The sequence below is a fragment of the Ascaphus truei genome, unplaced genomic scaffold, assembly GCF_040206685.1.
Source record: "Ascaphus truei isolate aAscTru1 unplaced genomic scaffold, aAscTru1.hap1 HAP1_SCAFFOLD_634, whole genome shotgun sequence".
Classification (NCBI taxonomy): domain Eukaryota; kingdom Metazoa; phylum Chordata; class Amphibia; order Anura; family Ascaphidae; genus Ascaphus; species Ascaphus truei.
Genome location: NW_027456967.1, coordinates 48,031 through 72,070, shown reverse-complemented (window position 1 = coordinate 72,070; position 24,040 = coordinate 48,031). Strand labels below are relative to the sequence as shown.

At 56.3% G+C, this 24,040-nt stretch overlaps 1 protein-coding gene across 2 annotated transcripts in view; it reads right to left on the bottom strand.

Moving 5' to 3' along the window:
* Positions 1-24,040, bottom strand: part of CDC27 (cell division cycle 27) — a 46,213-nt gene that overhangs the window by 10,703 nt on the left and 11,470 nt on the right. The window contains exons 7-12 of one of the 2 annotated variants that reach the window (XM_075584534.1): positions 22,303-22,514; positions 19,326-19,437; positions 17,010-17,122; positions 14,995-15,094; positions 4,229-4,436; positions 1,262-1,431 (exon numbers count right to left, since the gene is read on the bottom strand). In XM_075584534.1, coding sequence (XP_075440649.1) covers positions 1,262-1,431; positions 4,229-4,436; positions 14,995-15,094; positions 17,010-17,122; positions 19,326-19,437; positions 22,303-22,514 — 915 coding nt within the window. Of the gene's footprint in view, positions 1-1,261; positions 1,435-4,228; positions 4,437-14,994; positions 15,095-17,009; positions 17,123-19,325; positions 19,438-22,302; positions 22,515-24,040 lie in introns of both variants that reach the window. The other variant, XM_075584533.1, reaches the window with a different exon arrangement.

Genomic DNA, 24,040 nt, shown 5'->3' with positions numbered 1-24,040 from the left:
CGCGTGCTGCGTCACGCTTGTGGGGAGTATCGTGGGATTAGGAGATGACCAGGGAGTGTCCCGTCTATATTGTTGTAACCATCTAGTAAGGCGACATCTGCCGGGGAAGGGAACTATTACACTCGCGTGGAAAACCGGTCACGGGTTTTTTTTTATGGGCGATTTCATTGGTCGTTTTAAAGTTCCGGCGTTGAAACACGGGACAATGACCCGTCTCGACACCTCTCCGGGATGAGTCATGGAAATGAAAGGACATCTGGCAGGCGTAGGCCGACAGGAAGCTGCAACGTCACTGGTGGCTTCCTACTGGACGGTCATTTCAATCCCCTAAAAAAAACAGCAGGGGTCGGCAACTCCAGTCCTCTAGGGCCACCTCCAGGATATCCCTGCTTCAACACAGAGGGCGCACCCCGTGCTGAAGCAGGGATATCCTGAAAACCTGACCAGTGAGTGGCCCACCCCTGCCCTATAAAAACCAGTAACACACAGGAAGTATCTCAGGAACGGGGAGGTCCCAGGAGTTCAGAACTGCGCCGCTCAACGCCGGGGACAGAGGAACCAACTCTCAGCGGAGACGATTTCGCTTTTTCAAGCTTCCTCGGGGATTCATTTTCCTTAGCCCCTGAGGAAGCTTGAAAAAGCGAAACGCGCAGGGGGGGGGGGGGAGCTACACAAGGCGCTTGGAAGGACCACTCGACTGTTGGTGGATATTCTGGGAGGTATTCTCAGCCGAGGATTGGTTCCTCTGTCCCGGGCACTGACTAATGTTCCCTGTTACCGTTGGAGCGCCGGCGGGAGAGGAAGTGCGGCGTCTAATCCTGACTTAGACCCTGGGGGGTCTCGACGCCTGCATTTGCATGCAAGTGTATTACCGTCTTGTTTTTCTATTATAAAGCAATCTGCACTATCAGTCTCCTTTCTTTCATATGTGGGACCTCCCTTCCACCTGTCCTCCTCTCTTGATCTGGCCCTGATGGATACATCAATGAGGGTCCCTGGATGCGTTGGCTACTCTGAATAACCGCACTGCTTGAACCACTCGCTGACCATGTGAGTGAGCTATACATACATGGAGGTCCACCTGACATCACGCCATGGCGTCACCCAGAAGTCTCCTGGAATCAACCAGAGCTTTGGCGCTGGTTGGGGAGCGAGTTGCAGACCGCAGAAGGCGAGTGAGGGGAGGAAGCAGGGTTCATCATCGATCTTATCCTCCCCTTCCCCCCATCCTCCGAGGCAGAAGGGTTTCTCGGAGTCCTACCTGCAGGTACTCGGCCAGCTCGAAGTAGGCCCTGCCGATCTGACACAGCACCCAGCCCGTGCTGTAGTGGTGGGACGGCAGATGGCTCAGGATGTTGATGGCTTCCTTGCAGTTGTACGAGCACAGGGCCACGTAGCCCTTCCCCATGTCCCGCAGGAGGCTCATCAAACCTTCTGGGAAGAAGAAGAAGGCAGAATAAGGGGAAGGTGGGACTTCACAGCCTGCATCCAATGTCTCTAACCCTTTGAGCACCCAGTCACGCGGTCCTCCAGAGAGCAACGTCGTGCCCAAGGAAAAAGCTTATCTTTCAGGTTCGTTTGGCGCCCTGCGTTCCCAATGGAGCGCAAAACGCCTTCAGACGTGTAGGGGAATGGAAGAGCACTCTTCTGTTTCCCGGGTTACGGGTCACGGCCCGAGGTCAGTCCCAAAAGGCCCATGTCAAGTCATTAGCTGCGCACGGTTTCTGCCAACCATGTACACAAGTTATGGCGAGTGAACAAAGTGAGCAACGGCGAAGAACGCTTGAGGTCCCAGTTCAGGTCTGAGCCGGGAGGGTTCTTGGTCCCTTTCTTACTTGACGTAACTTACTCTATGTCTGGTCGTAGCCACGACAAGCTTCACGACGCCCGGCCAGCAACCAACCTGACGGGGACGATGCCCAAAAAGTTGAAGCAGCCGCCGCGGGTTGGGTTTGCAGGCCGTACCCTTCTTTAACCCATGCTGTGCCATACGGCAGGCACGAACCCGCGTTCAAGTGAAGAAAAAAAAAAAAAGTGACACGCTGAGTGCACACTACCCAGAATCCTTTGCTGCAGCGGAAGCACGGTTGGCCCCAGTGACTGTGCGACCTGTCTCAGTCGAGCGAGGCTCGCAAGCGTCTGTCATTGGTTGGCTACGTACGCCTGCAGTCGCCATTCAACATACATCTGATAACACAGAAGTAGCAGATGTTGTTGAATTTTCGCGCCGACGGCAGCCTCATCTCGTCATTTATCAGAAGACGCATAAGTAAAAATGGTTACTTCAAGGAGGGGATTGGGTCTTCCTAAAAGAACGGATGTACCGAGAGGTATTTTTGGACCCGCCATGTTGAACAGCCCCTTGAAATAGGAACGGTCAGGATAATGTCATGAGATATTATGTATTTGAATCCATTTGGTGCTTAAGGGGTTAACGAGCTACAGCTTTAAGTTACAAATACAATATATATTGGGTTTATGACAAGCCCAGACTTGTCATGGGTGGGTGCTGGGGTTGAAACAGAACTTCAAAAGGGCCAGATGGGTTGCATGGTGCCGAAATTGTCTAGATAAGGGCAGAGGTAGGAATAAAATACGGCCCCTGTGACAACCGTTCTAAACCCGATTCTTTTACAGCGAAGCTTCAACACATTCTCTGCAGGGGGTTTATGGATGGCCAGGGGCGTGGCTACAGATGGTATCAAACCAAGAGTGACTTTATTAAAAAATTAGATTATCCTGTGAGGTCATTTCCTCTGCATAATAAAAGTAAAAAATCTGTAACCGTGTCATAAGGGGCACGTTCTGACATCACACACTGTATGCTTAAGAGATAATAAGGGACAGATATTAATTTGTCACTTAAATTTAGGATTAAGATGGTTATATTTAGTCTTGCCGAGTCCGCACTGAGTGCCTGAATGTATTGGATGTGACTCACGTGTGTGTTAGTTAAGGAAAGTTATGAGTACATTTAGATATTAAGACAAGATTAAAACGTCGTATTTTTTTCCCTCTGTCGAAAAACCGCCAATCTCCCAGCTGATTTACGACAGGGGGTGGGTTTATGTGGCTTACATGGGAAGAAAGAATATTTAAGTCTGAGAAAAGATTATGAAGATCAGATCTCAACAGAGGGGTATTTGGGACCAAATAAGCGATTTCTTATATTCTGAACCAGTGGCCTCGCTTGGGAAAATCTATGGCATTTGGTAATGTATAGGTTTTCTTTTATATATGTTACCCCTTTTATTTTAAGAAGCTGTCCTGCATTTTATTGTAATTGTATGTATTCGTAATCCTTTTTCTGTAACCTAAGCACTGTATTTTTATATATAAATAAGTGATGCTTTGGGCTCTGAATGAACTGTTGCACGCTCTAGGGAGTAGGGAGAGTATTTACGTTTTCTGACACATTTTGCTACAACTGATTTGTGTGCTAAAGTGCATAGTTTTTTTTCTATAATAAAAAGGGGCCAGGGACCCAGGCAAATATTAATTTGACATCTCTTATTTGCATACCCCAGGTGGTGGCAGTGGATAGATATGATTTGCAATTGAGTAAGGGGTTAATATTAACTCACTGCTTCGTTGCGGAGGAGAAAGGCGGGTTGGCTAGAGTAGCCGTGTGTATTCACCCTGGTTGCATGTCTCAGTCACGTGCTCACGTGTGTGCTGTTCGTGACGGTGGCATATTGGGGCGGATTTAGGAGAGATACAACTCATTTGAGGGACCTTAGCGGGGGCGAAGAGTGGGGCAGCTTGCGGGTTGTATATTAACGTTTGCCCTGTAGAAGAGATATTGTCCATTTGAGGGACCTCAGCAGAGGTGAAAAGTGAGAGCGCTTACGAGCGCGACTATTAACCCTTGCCCCGCATGCAGCTCGCGCGCTCGCTGGGTGCCGTACATGACAGGAACTAATTAAGGTATGGTAGTCTTCCAAGGCAACCCCAAACTCGGGCAACAATGTATAGCAACATAACAATTAGACATGCACGGATATCTCTCTCCCGGACCCTCTGGCAGCGTAGGGCAGGGGTGCTCAAGACCCCCCAACAGGTCAGGTGTTAAGGATATCCCAGCATCAGCACAGGTGGCTCAATTAGTGGCTCAGTTGAAGACCTGCGCTGAAGCAGGGATATCCTTAAAACTTGACCTGTTGGGGGTGAGGAGTGGAGTTGAGCCCCCCTGGCGTAGTGACACACACCTGGCTCTGCCCCCCCTCACCTGCCGCTGCCTTCTGTATGCTCAGTGCTTGGATCTGGGGGGCCGCGCTGCAGATCCTCCCCTCCGAGATGATGGAGGACTCCAGCTTGCTGATCTCCAGGCTGTCGTTCATGTTGGGCTGGATCATGCCCCCTTTGATGGTTTTGCTCTTGGTTTTGCGGTTGGGGATTTTCGGGGGGAATTTCATCTTTAGCTTCTTGCTGTTTTCCTGCCAGTGAGAAGGGGAAAAGCAGGAACGTGAGCACGCCCGCAGTTTGCACTTACACGCTCAGACACTGCACATGCTCGCACACACTGATCACACGCACTGATCGCGCGCACGCACTGATCGCGCGCGCGCACTGATCGCACGCTCGCACACCCAGTGACCACATGCTCAGACACTGCACATGCTCGCACACCCAGTGACCACATGCTCAGACACTGCACATGCTCGCACACCCAGTGATCACATGCTCAGACACTGCACACGCTCGCACACCCAGTGATCACATGCTCAGACACTGCACATGCTCGCACACCCAGTGACCACATGCTCAGACACTGCACACGCTCGCACACCCAGTGATCACATGCTGACACTGCACATGCTCGCACACCCAGTGATCACATGCTGACACTGCACACGCTCGCACACCCAGTGATCACATGCTCAGACACTGCACATGCTCACACACCCAGTGATCACATGCTCAGACACTGCACACGCTCGCACACCCAGTGATCACATGCTCAGACACTGCACACGCTCACACACCCAGTGATCACATGCTCAGACACTGCACACGCTCGCACACCCAGTGATCACATGCTCAGACACTGCACACGCTCACACACCCAGTGATCACACGCTCAGACACTGCACACGCTCGCACACCCAGTGATCACATGCTGACACTGCACATGCTCACACACCCAGTGATCACACGCTCAGACACTGCACACGCTCGCACACCCAGTAATCACATGCTCAGACACTGCACACGCTCGCACACCCAGTGATCACATGCTCAGACACTGCACACGCTCGCACACCCAGTGATCACATGCTCAGACACTGCACACGCTCACACACCCAGTGACCACATGCTCAGACACTGCACACGCTCGCACACCCAGTGATCACATGCTCAGACACTGCACACGCTCGCACACCCAGTGATCACATCCTCAGACACTGCACACGCTCGCACACCCAGTGATCACATGCTCAGACACTGCACACGCTCACACACCCAGTGACCACATGCTCAGACACTGCACACGCTCGCACACCCAGTGATCACATCCTCAGACACTGCACACGCTCGCACACCCAGTGATCACACGCTCAGACACTGCACACGCTCACACACCCAGTGATCACACGCTCGCACACCCAGTGATCACACGCTCAGACACTGCACACGCTCGCACACCCAGTGATCACATGCTCAGACACTGCACACGCTCGCACACCCAGTGATCACACGCTCAGACACTGCACATGCTCGCACACCCAGTGATCACATGCTCAGACACTGCACACGCTCGCACACCCAGTGATCACATGCTCAGACACTGCACACGCTCGCACACCCAGTGATCACATGCTCAGACACTGCACACGCTCGCACACCCAGTGATCACACGCTCAGACACTGCACATGCTCGCACACCCAGTGATCACATGCTCAGACACTGCACACGCTCGCACACCCAGTGATCACATGCTCAGACACTGCACACGCTCGCACACCCAGTGATCACATGCTCAGACACTGCACACGCTCACACACCCAGTGATCACATGCTCAGACACTGCACACGCTCGCACACCCAGTGATCACATGCTCAGACACTGCACACGCTCGCACACCCAGTGATCACATCCTCAGACACTGCACACGCTCGCACACCCAGTGATCACATGCTGACACTGCACATGCTCGCACACCCAGTGACCACATGCTCAGACACTGCACACGCTCGCACACCCAGTGATCACATGCTCAGACACTGCACATGCTCGCACACCCAGTGATCACATGCTGACACTGCACACGCTCGCACACCCAGTGATCACATCCTCAGACACTGCACACGCTCACACACCCAGTAATCACACGCTCAGACACTGCACACGCTCGCACACCCAGTGATCACACGCTCAGACACTGCACACGCTCGCACACCCAGTGATCACACGCTCAGACACTGCACACGCTCGCACACCCAGTGATCACATGCTCAGACACTGCACACGCTCGCACACCCAGTGATCACATGCTCAGACACTGCACACGCTCGCACACCCAGTGATCACACGCTCAGACACTGCACACGCTCGCACACCCAGTGATCACATGCTCAGACACTGCACATGCTCGCACACCCAGTGACCACATGCTCAGACACTGCACACGCTCGCACACCCAGTGATCACATGCTCAGACACTGCACACGCTCGCACACCCAGTGATCACACGCTCAGACACTGCACACGCTCGCACACCCAGTGATCACACGCTCAGACACTGCACACGCTCGCACACCCAGTGATCACATCCTCAGACACTGCACACGCTCGCACACCCAGTGATCACACGCTCAGACACTGCACATGCTCGCACACCCAGTGATCACATGCTGACACTGCACACGCTCGCACACCCAGTGATCACACGCTCAGACACTGCACACGCTCGCACACCCAGTGATCACATGCTCAGACACTGCACACGCTCGCACACCCAGTGATCACACGCTCAGACACTGCACACGCTCGCACACCCAGTGATCACACGCTCAGACACTGCACACGCTCGCACACCCAGTGATCACACGCTCAGACACTGCACACGCTCGCACACCCAGTGATCACATGCTGACACTGCACACGCTCGCACACCCAGTGATCACATGCTCAGACACTGCACACGCTCGCACACCCAGTGATCACATCCTCAGACACTGCACACGCTCGCACACCCAGTGATCACATGCTCAGACACTGCACACGCTCGCACACCCAGTGATCACACGCTCAGACACTGCACACGCTCGCACACCCAGTGATCACACGCTCAGACACTGCACACGCTCGCACACCCAGTGATCACATCCTCAGACACTGCACACGCTCGCACACCCAGTGATCACATGCTCAGACACTGCACACGCTCGCACACCCAGTGATCACATGCTCAGACACTGCACACGCTCGCACACCCAGTGATCACATGCTCAGACACTGCACACGCTCGCACACCCAGTGATCACACGCTCAGACACTGCACACGCTCGCACACCCAGTGATCACATGCTCAGACACTGCACACGCTCGCACACCCAGTGATCACATGCTCAGACACTGCACACGCTCGCACACCCAGTGATCACATGCTGACACTGCACATGCTCGCACACCCAATGATCACATGCTGACACTGCACACGCTCGCACACCCAGTGATCACATGCTGACACTGCACACGCTCGCACACCCAGTGATCACACGCTCAGACACTGCACATGCTCGCACACCCAGTGATCACATGCTGACACTGCACATGCTCGCACACCCAGTGATCACATGCTGACACTGCACATGCTCGCACACCCAGTGATCACACGCTCAGACACTGCACATGCTCGCACACCCAGTGATCACATGCTGACACTGCACACGCTCGCACACCCAGTGATCACATGCTGACACTGCACATGCTCGCACACCCAGTGATCACACGCTCAGACACTGCACACGCTCGCACACCCAGTGATCACATGCTCAGACACTGCACACGCTCGCACACCCAGTGATCACATGCTGACACTGCACATGCTCGCACAATCAGTGATCACACGCTCAGACACTGCACATGCTCGCACACCCAGTGATCACATGCTGACACTGCACACGCTCGCACACCCAGTGATCACATGCTCAGACACTGCACACGCTCGCACACCCAGTAATCACACGCTCAGACACTGCACATGCTCGCACACCCAGTGATCACACGCTCAGACACTGCACATGCTCGCACACCCAGTGATCACATGCTGACACTGCACATGCTCACACACCCAGTGACCACATGCTGACACTGCACACGCTCGCACACCCAGTGATCACACGCTCAGACACTGCACACGCTCGCACACCCAGTGATCACACGCTCAGACACTGCACACGCTCGCACACCCAGTGATCACACGCTCAGACACTGCACACGCTCGCACACCCAGTGATCACATCCTCAGACACTGCACACGCTCGCACACCCAGTGATCACACGCTCAGACACTGCACACGCTCGCACACCCAGTGATCACATGCTCAGACACTGCACACGCTCGCACACCCAGTGATCACATGCTCAGACACTGCACACGCTCGCACACCCAGTGATCACATGCTCAGACACTGCACATGCTCGCACACCCAGTGATCACATGCTGACACTGCACACGCTCGCACACCCAGTGACCACATCCTCAGACACTGCACACGCTCGCACACCCAGTGATCACATGCTGACACTGCACATGCTCGCACACCCAGTGATCACATCCTCAGACACTGCACATGCTCACACACCCAGTGATCACATGCTGACACTGCACACGCTCGCACACCCAGTGATCACACGCTCAGACACTGCACACGCTCGCACACCCAGTGATCACATGCTCAGACACTGCACACGCTCGCACACCAAGTGATCACATGCTGACACTGCACATGCTCGCACACCCAGTGATCACATGCTCAGACACTGCACACGCTCGCACACCAAGTGATCACATGCTGACACTGCACATGCTCGCACACCCAGTGACCACACGCTCAGACACTGCACACGCTCGCACACCCAGTGACCACATGCTCAGACACTGCACACGCTCGCACACCCAGTGATCACATGCTGACACTGCACATGCTCGCACACCCAGTGATCACACGCTCAGACACTGCACACGCTCGCACACCCAGTGATCACATGCTCAGACACTGCACACGCTCGCACACCAAGTGATCACATGCTGACACTGCACATGCTCGCACACCCAGTGATCACATGCTCAGACACTGCACACGCTCGCACACCAAGTGATCACATGCTGACACTGCACATGCTCGCACACCCAGTGACCACACGCTCAGACACTGCACACGCTCGCACACCCAGTGACCACATGCTCAGACACTGCACACGCTCGCACACCCAGTGATCACATGCTGACACTGCACATGCTCGCACACCCAGTGATCACATGCTCAGACACTGCACACGCTCGCACACCCAGTGATCACACGCTCAGACACTGCACACGCTCGCACACCCAGTGACCACATCCTCAGACACTGCACATGCTCGCACACCCAGTGATCACATGCTCAGACACTGCACACGCTCGCACACCCAGTAATCACACGCTCAGACACTGCACACGCTCGCACACCCAGTGATCACACGCTCAGACACTGCACATGCTCGCACACCCAGTGACCACATGCTCAGACACTGCACACGCTCGCACACCCAGTGACCACATGCTCAGACACTGCACATGCTCGCACACCCAGTGACCACATGCTCAGACACTGCACACGCTCGCACACCCAGTGACCACATGCTGACACTGCACATGCTCGCACACCCAGTGATCACATGCTCAGACACTGCACACGCTCGCACACCCAGTGATCACACGCTCAGACACTGCACACGCTCGCACACCCAGTGATCACATGCTGACACTGCACACGCTCGCACACCCAGTGATCACATGCTGACACTGCACACGCTCGCACACCCAGTGATCACACGCTCAGACACTGCACACGCTCGCACACCCAGTGACCACATCCTCAGACACTGCACATGCTCGCACACCCAGTGATCACATGCTCAGACACTGCACACGCTCGCACACCCAGTGATCACATGCTCAGACACTGCACACGCTCGCACACCCAGTGATCACATGCTCAGACACTGCACATGCTCGCACACCCAGTGATCACATGCTGACACTGCACATGCTCGCACACCCAGTGATCACATCCTCAGACACTGCACACGCTCACACACCCAGTAATCACATGCTCAGATACTGCACACGCTCGCACACCCAGTGACCACATCCTCAGACACTGCACATGCTCGCACACCCAGTGATCACATGCTCAGACACTGCACACGCTCACACACCCAGTAATCACATGCTCAGATACTGCACACGCTCGCACACCCAGTGACCACATGCTCAGACACTGCACACGCTCGCACACCCAGTGATCACACGCTCAGACACTGCACACGCTCGCACACCCAGTAATCACACGCTCAGACACTGCACACGCTCGCACACCCAGTAATCACACGCTCAGACACTGCACACGCTCGCACACCCAGTAATCACACGCTCAGACACTGCACACGCTCGCACACCCAGTGATCACACGCTCAGACACTGCACACGCTCGCACACCCAGTGACCACATGCTCAGACACTGCACATGCTCGCACACCCAGTGACCACATGCTCAGACACTGCACACGCTCGCACACCCAGTGACCACATGCTGACACTGCACATGCTCGCACACCCAGTGATCACATGCTGACACTGCACACGCTCGCACACCCAGTGATCACATGCTGACACTGCACACGCTCGCACACCCAGTGATCACATGCTCAGACACTGCACACGCTCGCACACCCAGTGACCACATGCTCAGACACTGCACACGCTCGCACACCCAGTGATCACATGCTGACACTGCACATGCTCGCACACCCAGTGATCACACGCTCAGACACTGCACACGCTCGCACACCCAGTGATCACATGCTGACACTGCACACGCTCGCACACCCAGTGATCACATGCTGACACTGCACACGCTCGCACACCCAGTGATCACATGCTGACACTGCACACGCTCGCACACCCAGTGATCACATGCTCAGACACTGCACACGCTCGCACACCCAGTGATCACACGCTCAGACACTGCACACGCTCGCACACCCAGTGATCACATGCTCAGACACTGCACATGCTCGCACACCCAGTGATCACACGCTCAGACACTGCACACGCTCGCACACCCAGTGACCACATCCTCAGACACTGCACATGCTCGCACACCCAGTGATCACATGCTCAGACACTGCACACGCTCGCACACCCAGTGATCACACGCTCAGACACTGCACACGCTCGCACACCCAGTGATCACACGCTCAGACACTGCACACGCTCGCACACCCAGTAATCACACGCTCAGACACTGCACACGCTCGCACACCCAGTAATCACACGCTCAGACACTGCACACGCTCGCACACCCAGTGATCACACGCTCAGACACTGCACACGCTCGCACACCCAGTGACCACATGCTCAGACACTGCACACGCTCGCACACCCAGTGATCACATGCTGACACTGCACACGCTCGCACACCCAGTGATCACATGCTGACACTGCACACGCTCGCACACCCAGTGATCACATGCTGACACTGCACACGCTCGCACACCCAGTGATCACATGCTGACACTGCACACGCTCGCACACCCAGTGATCACACGCTCAGACACTGCACACGCTCGCACACCCAGTGATCACATGCTCAGACACTGCACACGCTCGCACACCCAGTGATCACATGCTCAGACACTGCACACGCTCGCACACCCAGTGATCACATGCTGACACTGCACACGCTCGCACACCCAGTGATCACATGCTCAGACACTGCACACGCTCGCACACCCAGTGATCACATGCTCAGACACTGCACACGCTCGCACACCCAGTGACCACATGCTCAGACACTGCACACGCTCGCACACCCAGTGACCACATGCTCAGACACTGCACACGCTCGCACACCCAGTGATCACACGCTCAGACACTGCACACGCTCGCACACCCAGTGATCACACGCTCAGACACTGCACACGCTCGCACACCCAGTGATCACACGCTCAGACACTGCACACACTCGCACACCCAGTGATCACACGCTCAGACACTGCACACGCTCGCACACCCAGTGATCACACGCTCAGACACTGCACACGCTCGCACACCCAGTGATCACACGCTCAGACACTGCACACGCTCGCACACCCAGTGATCACATGCTCAGATACTGCACACGCTCGCACACCCAGTGATCACATCCTCAGACACTGCACACGCTCACACACCCAGTGATCACACGCTCAGACACTGCACACGCTCGCACACCCAGTGATCACACGCTCAGACACTGCACACACTCGCACACCCAGTGATCACACGCTCAGACACTGCACACGCTCGCACACCCAGTGATCACACGCTCAGACACTGCACACGCTCGCACACCCAGTGACCACATGCTCAGACACTGCACACGCTCGCACACCCAGTGATCACACGCTCAGACACTGCACACGCTCGCACACCCAGTGATCACATGCTCAGACACTGCACACGCTCGCACACCCAGTGATCACATGCTCAGACACTGCACACGCTCGCACACCCAGTGATCACATGCTCAGACACTGCACACGCTCGCACACCCAGTGATCACACGCTCAGACACTGCACACGCTCGCACACCCAGTGATCACACGCTCAGACACTGCACACGCTCGCACACCCAGTGACCACATGCTCAGACACTGCACACGCTCACACACCCAGTGATCACATGCTCAGACACTGCACATGCTCGCACACCCAGTGATCACATGCTCAGACACTGCACACGCTCGCACACCCAGTGATCACACGCTCAGACACTGCACACGCTCGCACACCCAGTGATCACATCCTCAGACACTGCACATGCTCGCACACCCAGTGATCACATCCTCAGACACTGCACACGCTCGCACACCCAGTGATCACATCCTCAGACACTGCACACGCTCACACACCCAGTGATCACACGCTCAGACACTGCACACGCTCGCACATCCAGTGATCACACGCTCAGACACTGCACACGCTCGCACACCCAGTGATCACACGCTCAGACACTGCACACGCTCGCACACCCAGTGATCACATCCTCAGACACTGCACACGCTCGCACACCCAGTGATCACACGCTCAGACACTGCACACGCTCGCACACCCAGTGATCACACGCTCAGACACTGCACACGCTCGCACACCCAGTGATCACATGCTCAGACACTGCACACGCTCGCACACCCAGTGATCACATGCTCAGACACTGCACACGCTCGCACACCCAGTGATCACATGCTCAGACACTGCACACGCTCGCACACCCAGTGACCACATGCTCAGACACTGCACACGCTCGCACACCCAGTGATCACACGCTCAGACACTGCACACGCTCGCACACCCAGTGATCACACGCTCAGACACTGCACACGCTCGCACACCCAGTGATCACATGCTCAGACACTGCACACGCTCGCACACCCAGTGATCACACGCTCAGACACTGCACACGCTCACACACCCAGTGACCACATGCTCAGATACTGCACACGCTCGCACACCCAGTGATCACACGCTCAGACACTGCACACGCTCGCACACCCAGTGACCACATGCTCAGACACTGCACACACTCGCACACCCAGTGATCACACGCTCAGACACTGCACACCCTCGCACACCCAGTGATCACACGCTCAGACACTGCACACGCTCGCACACCCAGTGACCACATGCTCAGACACTGCACACGCTCACACACCCAGTGATCACACGCTCAGACACTGCACACGCTCGCACACCCAGTGATCACACGCTCAGACACTGCACACGCTCGCACACCCAGTGATCACACGCTCAGACACTGCACACGCTCGCACACCCAGTGATCACACGCTCAGACACTGCACACGCTCGCACACCCAGTGATCACATCCTCAGACACTGCACACGCTCGCACACCCAGTGATCACATCCTCAGACACTGCACACGCTCGCACACCCAGTGATCACACGCTCAGACACTGCACACGCTCGCACACCCAGTGATCACATCCTCAGACACTGCACATGCTCGCACACCCAGTGATCAAACGCTCAGACACTGCACACGCTCGCACACCCAGTGATCACATGCTCAGACACTGCACACGCTCACACACCCAGTAATCACACGCTCAGACACTGCACACGCTCGCACACCCAGTGATCACACGCTCAGACACTGCACACGCTCGCACACCCAGTGATCACATCCTCAGACACTGCACACGCTCACACACCCAGTAATCACACGCTCAGACACTGCACACGCTCGCACACCCAGTGATCACACGCTCAGACACTGCACACGCTCGCACACCCAGTGATCACATGCTCAGACACTGCACACGCTCGCACACGTGACTCCTGATCTATCTTGTGATCCATTTTGTATTTTCTCTTCATAAAAACTTAGTTTATAGTATCCCTGTGTAATAAATGAATATTTAGTACGGGAGACACACACACACACACACACACACACACACACACAATTCCTACTAATACCTACCGCCTGTCTATTGTCCTGTACACGCTTCCAAAAACGTGCTTTACAAGTGTCCTTTTCTACAGGTTTACCAAGCGGGACTAACAGGGCCCCCCCTTGTATACCTCGGCTGCACACCGGCTCAGCACTGCCGAGTGCAAAGGATTCTGGGTAGAGGCCATGCACGCTCTGTGCGGTAGGGTTCTCGGGGACAGGGTGGCGGGCAGGGTACTGGTCCGGCCCACGTGGGAGCGTCTTACCTTGGTGGTGGAGCTGTCGCTGGTGAAGAGGCGGGAGCTCCGACGGGGCAGTGCGTTGGCGGGAGCGGGTATCGTCGGGCTCAGTACCTGAGGAGTGGTGCTGCGACAGGGGTGGGGTGGGGGGGGCACGTTAGTATGTGCGCGCGCGGAGCCGGCTTCCTACTCTGGGTCACAAAGTCAGGACCGCCAACCTCCAGCACTACTGATCCCCCCGTCTTCCTTAGAGGCTGAAAAGCAACACCCTGAAGACCCGTTTAGTAGACATACTCCGTTTTGATCACAGGCTTGATGCGGGGGGGGGGGGGGGGTCTACGGAGCAAAACCCCATTCATTCCAGCTCCGGGCGTCACGCGGGCCAATAGGAAAGCCCAACCCCACGCTGTCACGGCTTCCTATTGGCCGGCAGGGAAACGGGAACTTTGAAACGCCGCCATTACGTGAACCCCCTGCTAGCCGAGTGGAGACCGGCACCCCCTACGGAGGGTAAGTATCCCCGGAACGGAAATGAATGGGGGTTCAGCTCTGGAGACCCCCTGCTTCAAAACACGACAAAAAAGTGAAATGTTTAAGGGGTCAGTCCCCCGTAGGGGCAAAGTGTACTAATGGCAGAGACATGGTTAAGGGGTCAGTCCCCCGTAGGGGCAAAGTGTACTAATGGCAGTGACAGGGTTAAGGGGTCAGTCCCCCGTAGGGGCAAAGTGTACTAATGGCAGAGACATGGTTAAGGGGTCAGTCCCCCGTAGGGGCAAAGTGTACTAATGGCAGTGACAGGGTTAAGGGGTCAGTCTCTCCTAGGGGCAAAGTGTACTAATGGCAGTGACATGGTTAAGGGGCCAGTCTCTCCTAGGGGCAAAGTGTACTAATGGCAGTGACATGGTTAAGGGGTCAGTCCCTCCTAGGGGCAAAGTGTACTAATGGCAGTGACAGGGTTAAGGGGTCAGTCCCTCCCAGAGGCAAAGTGTACTAATGGCAGTGACATGGTTAAGGGGTCAGTCCCTCCTAGGGGCAAAGTGTACTAATGGCAGTGACAGGGTTAAGGGGTCAGTCTCTCCTAGGGGCAAAGTGTACTACTGGCAGTGACAGGGTTAAGGGGTCAGTCTCTCCTAGGGGCAAAGTGTACTAATGGCAGTGACATGGTTAAGGGGTCAGTCCCTCCTAGGAGCAAAGTGTACTAATGGCAGTGACATGGTTAAGGGGTCAGTCCCCCGTAGGGGCAAAGTGTACTAATGGCAGTGACATGGTTAAGGGGTCAGTCCCTCCTAGGGGCAAAGTGTACTAATGGCAGTGACATGGTTAAGGGGTCAGTCCCTCCTAGGGGCAAAGTGTACTAATGGCAGTGACAGGGTTAAGGGGTCAGTCCCTCCCAGAGGCAAAGTGTACTAATGGCAGTGACATGGTTAAGGGGTCAGTCCCTCCTAGGGGCAAAGTGTACTAATGGCAGTGACAGGGTTAAGGGGTCAGTCTCTCCTAGGGGCAAAGTGTACTACTGGCAGTGACAGGGTTAAGGGGTCAGTCTCTCCTAGGGGCAAAGTGTACTAATGGCAGTGACATGGTTAAGGGGTCAGTCCCTCCTAGGAGCAAAGTGTACTAATGGCAGTGACATGGTTAAGGGGTCAGTCCCCCGTAGGGGCAAAGTGTACTAATGGCAGTGACATGGTTAAGGGGTCAGTCCCTCCTAGGAGCAAAGTGTACTAATGGCAGTGACATGGTTACGGGGTCAGTCCCCCGTAGGGGCAAAGTGTACTAATGGCAGTGACATGGTTAAGGGGTCAGTCCCCCGTAGGGGCAAAGTGTACTAATGGCAGTAACAGGGTTAATGAGTCGCCTCTGGGTCATTGACGCCTTTTTTTTACCAGAATCGAACACGTATAAGTTTGTGTATTTATTAACATTAGACTTGGGAGGGGTTGGACTTCCTCTTGTAGGAGATCTCCCCTGTGCGAGAGATGGGGTTCCTGTGTGGTCAGCCAGAGTCGTAGTCCACCCCCCCACATATTTGCGCGTCTCCTTCGTACCTGGTCTGCGGGCCAGAGCCCTGCGTCTGTACGAGGACCGGCGTCCCTTCCCGGCTGTTCCCGCTCTGCGAGAACACCGACTTCATTCCGGTTTGGCTGATTCTGCCGATAGACTGTGGAGGGAAGGGGGGGAAGAGAAACATTACTCGGGGACATTAAGGACACAGAACCTCCTTCTGAGAAGGTCTCACCATCATGAGCACCAACCATCACCACCAGCCTACCCAATGGGTATCTCTTCTTCCAAGCAATGCCGATGATACCGACGCAGCCACTTGTATCCATCAGCTGCCGCACAGCATGTGCAAAGAGTGCAAAGAGTTGACCATCCACAGTGCTTGGCAGGGGGTAATGGCCCCTCAGGAGGTCCCTGTGTCTGAATGGAGCTCCCACTGTATGACTCCTACCGGGCCCCATCGTAGATGCACCAGTAAAAGTCACGCTCCCTGCACGCCTCTAATATGCGATCGTGCAGCTTTTATTGTATTTCAATAACATTGCATTGAAGCAGGGGGTCTCCGGAGCTGAAGCGCATTCATTTCAGTCCCGGGGTCCCCCTGATTCCCCGAGTTACCGGCCCCCGGGATCTCCGCCATTTAAATTCTGGCACTTATTCATTTTTTAGGTTGCCCATTCATTGTGGCAATCAATGGCCATATTGTGGGCATGGTTTACCACAGTGACAATGGGTAGAGGGGGGCGGGGGTAGTTGCCCCGGGGAGGGTGGTTAGGCCACCCAGGTGGGTAGCGGGAGGGCGGGGTTAACGCAGCAGTGATGAAGGGCTTGCAGGGCAGTAGTTACAGTAGTTTCTTTGTTTTACGGCCGGTGCCTAGTGAAGACGAGGTGGAGGAGGATGGCCTTCATCCTGGCAGGGGTTAAGTACAACTTTGTTTTATTTTTTTAATGGACACATCCGCTATTATCCAGATGGGGCAAAAAAAAAAATGGTGCCAAGAATGGTGGATACAGCCTAGCGATCCCAGGCAGTATATAGTGTCCTGAGCGTGTGGGGGGAACACACGCTTAATAATCCCCCAAACTGTGTGACAGATCCCAGGCAGTATATAGTGTCCTGAGCGCGTGGGGGGAACACACGCTTAATAATCCCCCAAACTGTGTGCCCGATCCCAGGCAGTATATAGTGTCCTGAGCACGTGGGGGGAACACACGCTTAATAATCCCCCAAACTGTGTGACCGATCCCAGGCAGTATATAGTGTCCTGAGCGCGTGGGGGGAACACACGCTTAATAATCCCCCAAACTGTGTGACTGATCCCAGGCAGTATATAGTGTCCTGAGCACGTGGGGGGAACACACGCTTAATAATCCCCCAAACTGTGTGACTGATCCCAGGCAGTATATAGTGTCCTGAGCGCGTGGGGGGAACACACGCTTAATAATCCCCCAAACTGTGTGACTGATCCCAGGCAGTATATAGTGTCCTGAGCGCGTGGGGGGAACACACGCTTAATAATCCCCCAAACTGTGTGACCGATCCCAGGCAGTATATAGTGTCCTGAGCGCGTGGGGGGAACACACGCTTAATAATCCCCCAAACTGTGTGCCTGATCCCAGGCAGTATATAGTGTCCTGAGCGCGTGGGGGGAACACACGCTTAATAATCCCCCAAACTGTGTGCCCGATCCCAGGCAGTATATAGTGTCCTGAGCGCGTGGGGGGAACACACGCTTAATAATCCCCCAAACTGTGTGCCCGATCCCAGGCAGTATATAGTGTCCTGAGCGCGTGGGGGGAACACACGCTTAATAATCCCCCAAACTGTGTGACCGATCCCAGGCAGTATATAGTGTCCTGAGCGTGTGGGACACACACGCTTACTAATCCCCCAAACTGCCCCTCAGTGTGTGCATGGAGGGAGATATAGCGGTAACTCACTGTGGGAGCTTTCAAAGTCACATCCCACAATGCCTTGCTGCTGTGGGTGCAAAGCATTGTGACGCTCTTGTGATAGCACTACCCACCCCCCCACGCAAAGGTGCAGTTTGAGGCCTAAGAGCGCAGTCCCTACGCAGAGTACTTCTAATTTTTTTCCTCCTGAACCCCTGGTTCGTGATATTTTGGGGGGGGTTTTGTTTTTTTTGTGCCCATGTATAACAACTACAAAGTCACGACGTCCTTCTCCCGGTGTCCCATCTCTCCGGGGACTTCAAAGCTTTCTATTGGCTGCCGAAGAGAGTGTCACCAAGTGGTCATACAGTGACCAAAAACCTTGTTCTCTCAGAAATCGGTGATCCGCCACAGGTTGCGGGACCTCCTCAACCCCCCCCAAAAAATATCTGGTGGAGAGGTCATACCTTCTTTGAAGGGGCACCCATGGATGGCACATCGAGAACAGAGGAGTTGTTGTATGCTTGTAAGTACGATCCGTCTCCGGGGCTGGGGGTTTCTAGAGGCAGAATCCCAAAACTAGGAGGAAACCAGAAATAGAAATGAAAATCCCCCACAAGACCTCTTCCCTCTGCTCCCACCGCCTCAATCCAACAAGACCTCTTCCCTCCGCCTCAATCCAACAAGACCTCTTCCCTCCGCCTCAATCCAACAAGACCTCTTCCCTCCGCCTCAATCCAACAAGACCTCTTCCCTCCGCCTCAATCCAACAAGACCTCTTCCCTCCGCTCCCACCGCCTCAATCCAACAAGACCTCTTCCCACCGCCTCAATCCAACAAGACCTCTTCCCTCCGCCTCAATCCAACAAGACCTCTTCCCTCCGCCTCAATCCAACAAGACCTCTTCCCTCCGCTCACACCGCCTCAATCCAACAAGACCTCTTCCCACCACCTCAATCCAACAAGACATCTTCCCTCCGCCTCAATCCAACAAGACCTCTTCCCTCCGCCTCAATCCAACAAGACCTCTTCCCTCCGCCTCAATCCAACAAGACCTCTTCCCTCCGCCTCAATCCAACAAGACCTCTTCCCTCCGCCTCAATCCAACAAGACCTCTTCCCTCCGCCTCAATCCAACAAGACCTCCTCCCACCGCCTCAATCCAACAAGACCTCCTCCCTCCGCCTCAATCCAACAAGACCTCCTCCCTCCGCCTCAATCCAACAAGACCTCCTCCCTCCGCCTCAATCCAACAAGACCTCATCCCACCGCCTCAATCCAACAAGACCTCCTCCCTCCGCTCCCACAGCCTCAATCCAACAAGACCTCTTCCCTCCGCCTCAATCCAACAAGACTTCCTCCCTCCGCTCCCACAGCCTCAATCCAACTAGACCTCTTCCCTCCGCCTCAATCCAACTAGACCTCTTCCCTCCGCCTCAATCCAACAAGACCTCTTCCCTCCGCCTCAATCCAACAAGACCTCTTCCCTCCGCCTCAATCCAACAAGACCTCTTCCCTCCGCCTCAATCCAACAAGACCTCTTCCCTCCGCCTCAATCCAACAAGACCTCTTCCCTCCGCCTCAATCCAACAAGACCTCTTCCCTCCGCCTCAATCCAACAAGACCTCTTCCCTCCGCCTCAATCCAACAAGACCTCTTCCCTCCGCCTCAATCCAACAAGACCTCTTCCCTCCGCCTCAATCCAACAAGACCTCTTCCCTCCGCCTCAATCCAACAAGACCTCTTCCCTCCGCCTCAATCCAACAAGACCTCTTCCCTCCGCCTCAATCCAACAAGACCTCTTCCCTCCGCCTCAATCCAACAAGACCTCTTCCCTAAGCCTCAATCCAACAAGACCTTTTCCCTCCGCCTCAATCCAACAAGACCTCTTCCCTCCGCCTCAATCCAACAAGGCCTCTTCCCTCTGCTCAATCCAACAAGGCCTCTTCCCTCTGCTCAATCCAACAAGGCCTCTTCCCTCTGCTCAATCCAACAAGGCCTCTTCCCTCTGCTCAATCCAACAAGGCCTCTTCCCTCTGCTCAATCCAACAAGGCCTCTTCCCTCTGCTCAATCCAACAAGGCCTCTTCCCACTGCTCAATCCAACAAGGCCTCTTCCCTCTGCTCAATCCAACAAGGCCTCTTCCCTCTGCTCAATCCAACAAGACCTCTTCCCTCTGCTCAATCCAACAAGACCTCTTCCCTCCGTCTCAATCCAACAAAGCCTCTTTCCTCCGCCTCAATCCAACAAGACCTCTTCCCTCAGCACCCACCGCATCAATCCAACAAGACCTCTTCCCTCAGCACCCACCGCCTCAATCCAACAAGACCTCTTCCCTTAGCACCCACCGCCTCAATCCAACAAGACCTCTTCCCTCAGCACCCACCTCCTCAATCCAACAAGACCTCTTCCCTCCGCCTCAATCCAACAAGACCTCTTCCCTCCGCCTCAATCCAACAAGACCTCTTCCCTCCGCCTCAATCCAACAAGACCTCTTCCCTCCGCCTCAATCCAACAAGACCTCTTCCCTCCGCCTCAATCCAACAAGACCTCTTCCTTCCGCCTCAATCCAACAAGACCTCTTCCCTCCGCCTCAATCCAACAAGACCTCTTCCCACCGCCTCAATCCAACAAGACCTCTTCCCACCGCCTCAATCCAACAAGACCTCTTCCCTCCGCCTCAATCCAACAAGACCTCTTCCCTCCGCCTCAATCCCACAAGACCTCTTCCCTCCGCCTCAATCCAACAAGACCTCTTCCCTCCGCCTCAATCCAACAAGACCTCTTCCCTCCGCCTCAATCCAACAAGACCTCTTCCCTCCGCCTCAATCCAACAAGACCTCTTCCCTCCGCCTCAATCCAACAAGACCTCTTCCCTCCGCCTCAATCCAACAAGACCTCTTCCCTCCGCCTCAATCAAACAAGACCTCCCTCCTCATTAAAATCGAACACTTCCTCCACCCCCGCTTTAATCCAACAAGGCATCCTCCACCCCCGTCTTAATCAAAGACCTCTTCCTTGCTCCTATCGCCTCAATCCAACAAGATCTCTTCTCCGCTCCTAGTGCCTCAATCCAACACCGCTCACCCCCCCTCCTCAATCCAACAAAGCTTCCTCCATCCCCACCTCAATCCAACAAGACCTCCTACGCCCACCTCTCTCGTTGCCTCAATCCAACAAGACCTTATCCCTGCTCCGACCACCTCAATCCAACAAGATCTCACCCTCCTGAATCCAACAAGCGCTCCTCCACCCCCGCTTCAATCCAACAAGGCCTACTCCCCGCTCAGCCACAGCTTAATCCATCAAGGCATCCTCCTCCCCTCTAGTCAACGCCTCCTCCTCCGCCACCTCTTCTATCCAACAAGGCCTCCTCCTGTTCCCACTGCCTCAATCCAACCAGGCCACCTCCCGCTTCTCCCACACACCCGCCCGATCCTCCTACCTTGGGGTGAGCGGGCTTAGAGCAGCCGTCCCGCCCAGCAAGCTACGCCCACTCTTTGGTTTGTTCTGGGCCTGACTGGACAGGATGGAGGCTCCGGAGCCCAGGGGGAGGGCATCGGGGGAGATGACGGTTGCGTCGATGTACGACATGGACGTGTCCGTGTTCAGCGAGTATTTCACGTTGGACGACTCCAGGTTCAGCCGGTTCAGCTCCTGCAAGAAGCGCGAGACGGCAGGCGCGGCGTCATTAACCCCTCGGGAGTCAGAGAGGCCGGAAAACGCACAGCGAGGGAAGATGCCATTTTACCGAGGGGTGAACGCGTCCCATGTAAACACATCGCGGCACAACCACGTTACATCTATAGGCACGCACGCTTTCTCTCTCAGCCCTTTACTAGCGCTCTCGGCAAGCTCTGCCACTGCTTTCTCCCACTTCAAAGGCTGTGCATGCCGCAGCTAGAACTACCCGGGCGCCACCAAATGCCGATACAAATGTGCCGCTTTTAAACACTTTAGGCCGGCAGTTGGGGAAAGCTGGAATCTACAGTGTGGGAAGAGGGGCGGCGACGCGGGAAGAGGGGCGGCGACGCGGGAAGAGGGGCGGCGACGCGGGAAGAGGGGCGGCGACGCGGGAAGAGGGGCGGCGACGCGGGAAGAGGGGCGGCGACGCGGGAAGGGGGGCGGCGACGCGGGAAGGGGGGCGGCGACGCGGGAAGGGGGGCGGCGACGCGGGAAGGGGGGCGGCGACGCGGGAAGGGGGCGGCGACGCGGGAAGGGGGCGGCGGCGCGGGAAGGGGGCGGCGGCGCGGGAAGGGGGCGGCGGCGCGGGAAGGGGGCGGCGGCGCGGGAAGGGGGCGGCGGCGCGGGAAGGGGGCGGCGGCGCGGGAAGGGGGCGGCGGCGCGGGAAGGGGGGGGCGGCGGCGCGGGAAGGGGGGGGGCGGCGGCGCGGGAAGGGGGGGGCAGCGGCGCGGGAAGGGGGGGGGCGGCGGCGCGGGAGGGGGGGCGGCGGCACGGGAAAGGGGGGACCCCTGCCATTCCAATCCTCCACTGGGCACCCCTTTGCCTCAGTTGCACTTTCCCCCCCATCGCTGCCCCCGCCACAAGAACGCTCATCCCCGCCCCAACACTCCCCCCCGCTCCCTGTCACAACACTATCCCTCCTCCCCAGTCACGACGCGCTCCCCCTGCCCCCGCCACGACCCCCCTGCCACGACCCCCCTGCCCCCCCCGCAACGACCCCCCTGCCACGAAGCGCTCCCCCTGCGCCGACACGCTCCCCCTGCCCCCCGCCACGACGCGCTCCCCCAGCCCCCCGCCACGACGCGCTCCGACAGCCCCCCGCCACGACGCGCTCCCCCAGCCCACCGCCCCGACAGCCCCCCGTCACGACGCGCTCCCCCAGCCCCCCGCCATGACGCGCTCCCCCTGCCCCCCGCCATGACGCGCTCCCACAGCCCCCCGCCACGACGCGCTCCCCCTGCCCCCCGCCACGACGCGCTCCCCCTGCCCCCCGCCACGACGCGCTCCCCCTGCCCCCCGCCACGACGCGCTCCCCCTGCCACGACGCGCTCCCCCTGCCCCCCGCAACGACGCGCTCCCCCTGCCCCCCGCCACGACGCGCTCCCCCTGCCCCCCGCCACGACGCGCTCCCACTGCCACGACGTGCTCCCCCTGCCCCAGTCACAACGTACTCCCCCTGCCCCCCGCAACGACGCGCTCCCCCTGCCCGCCCGCCACGA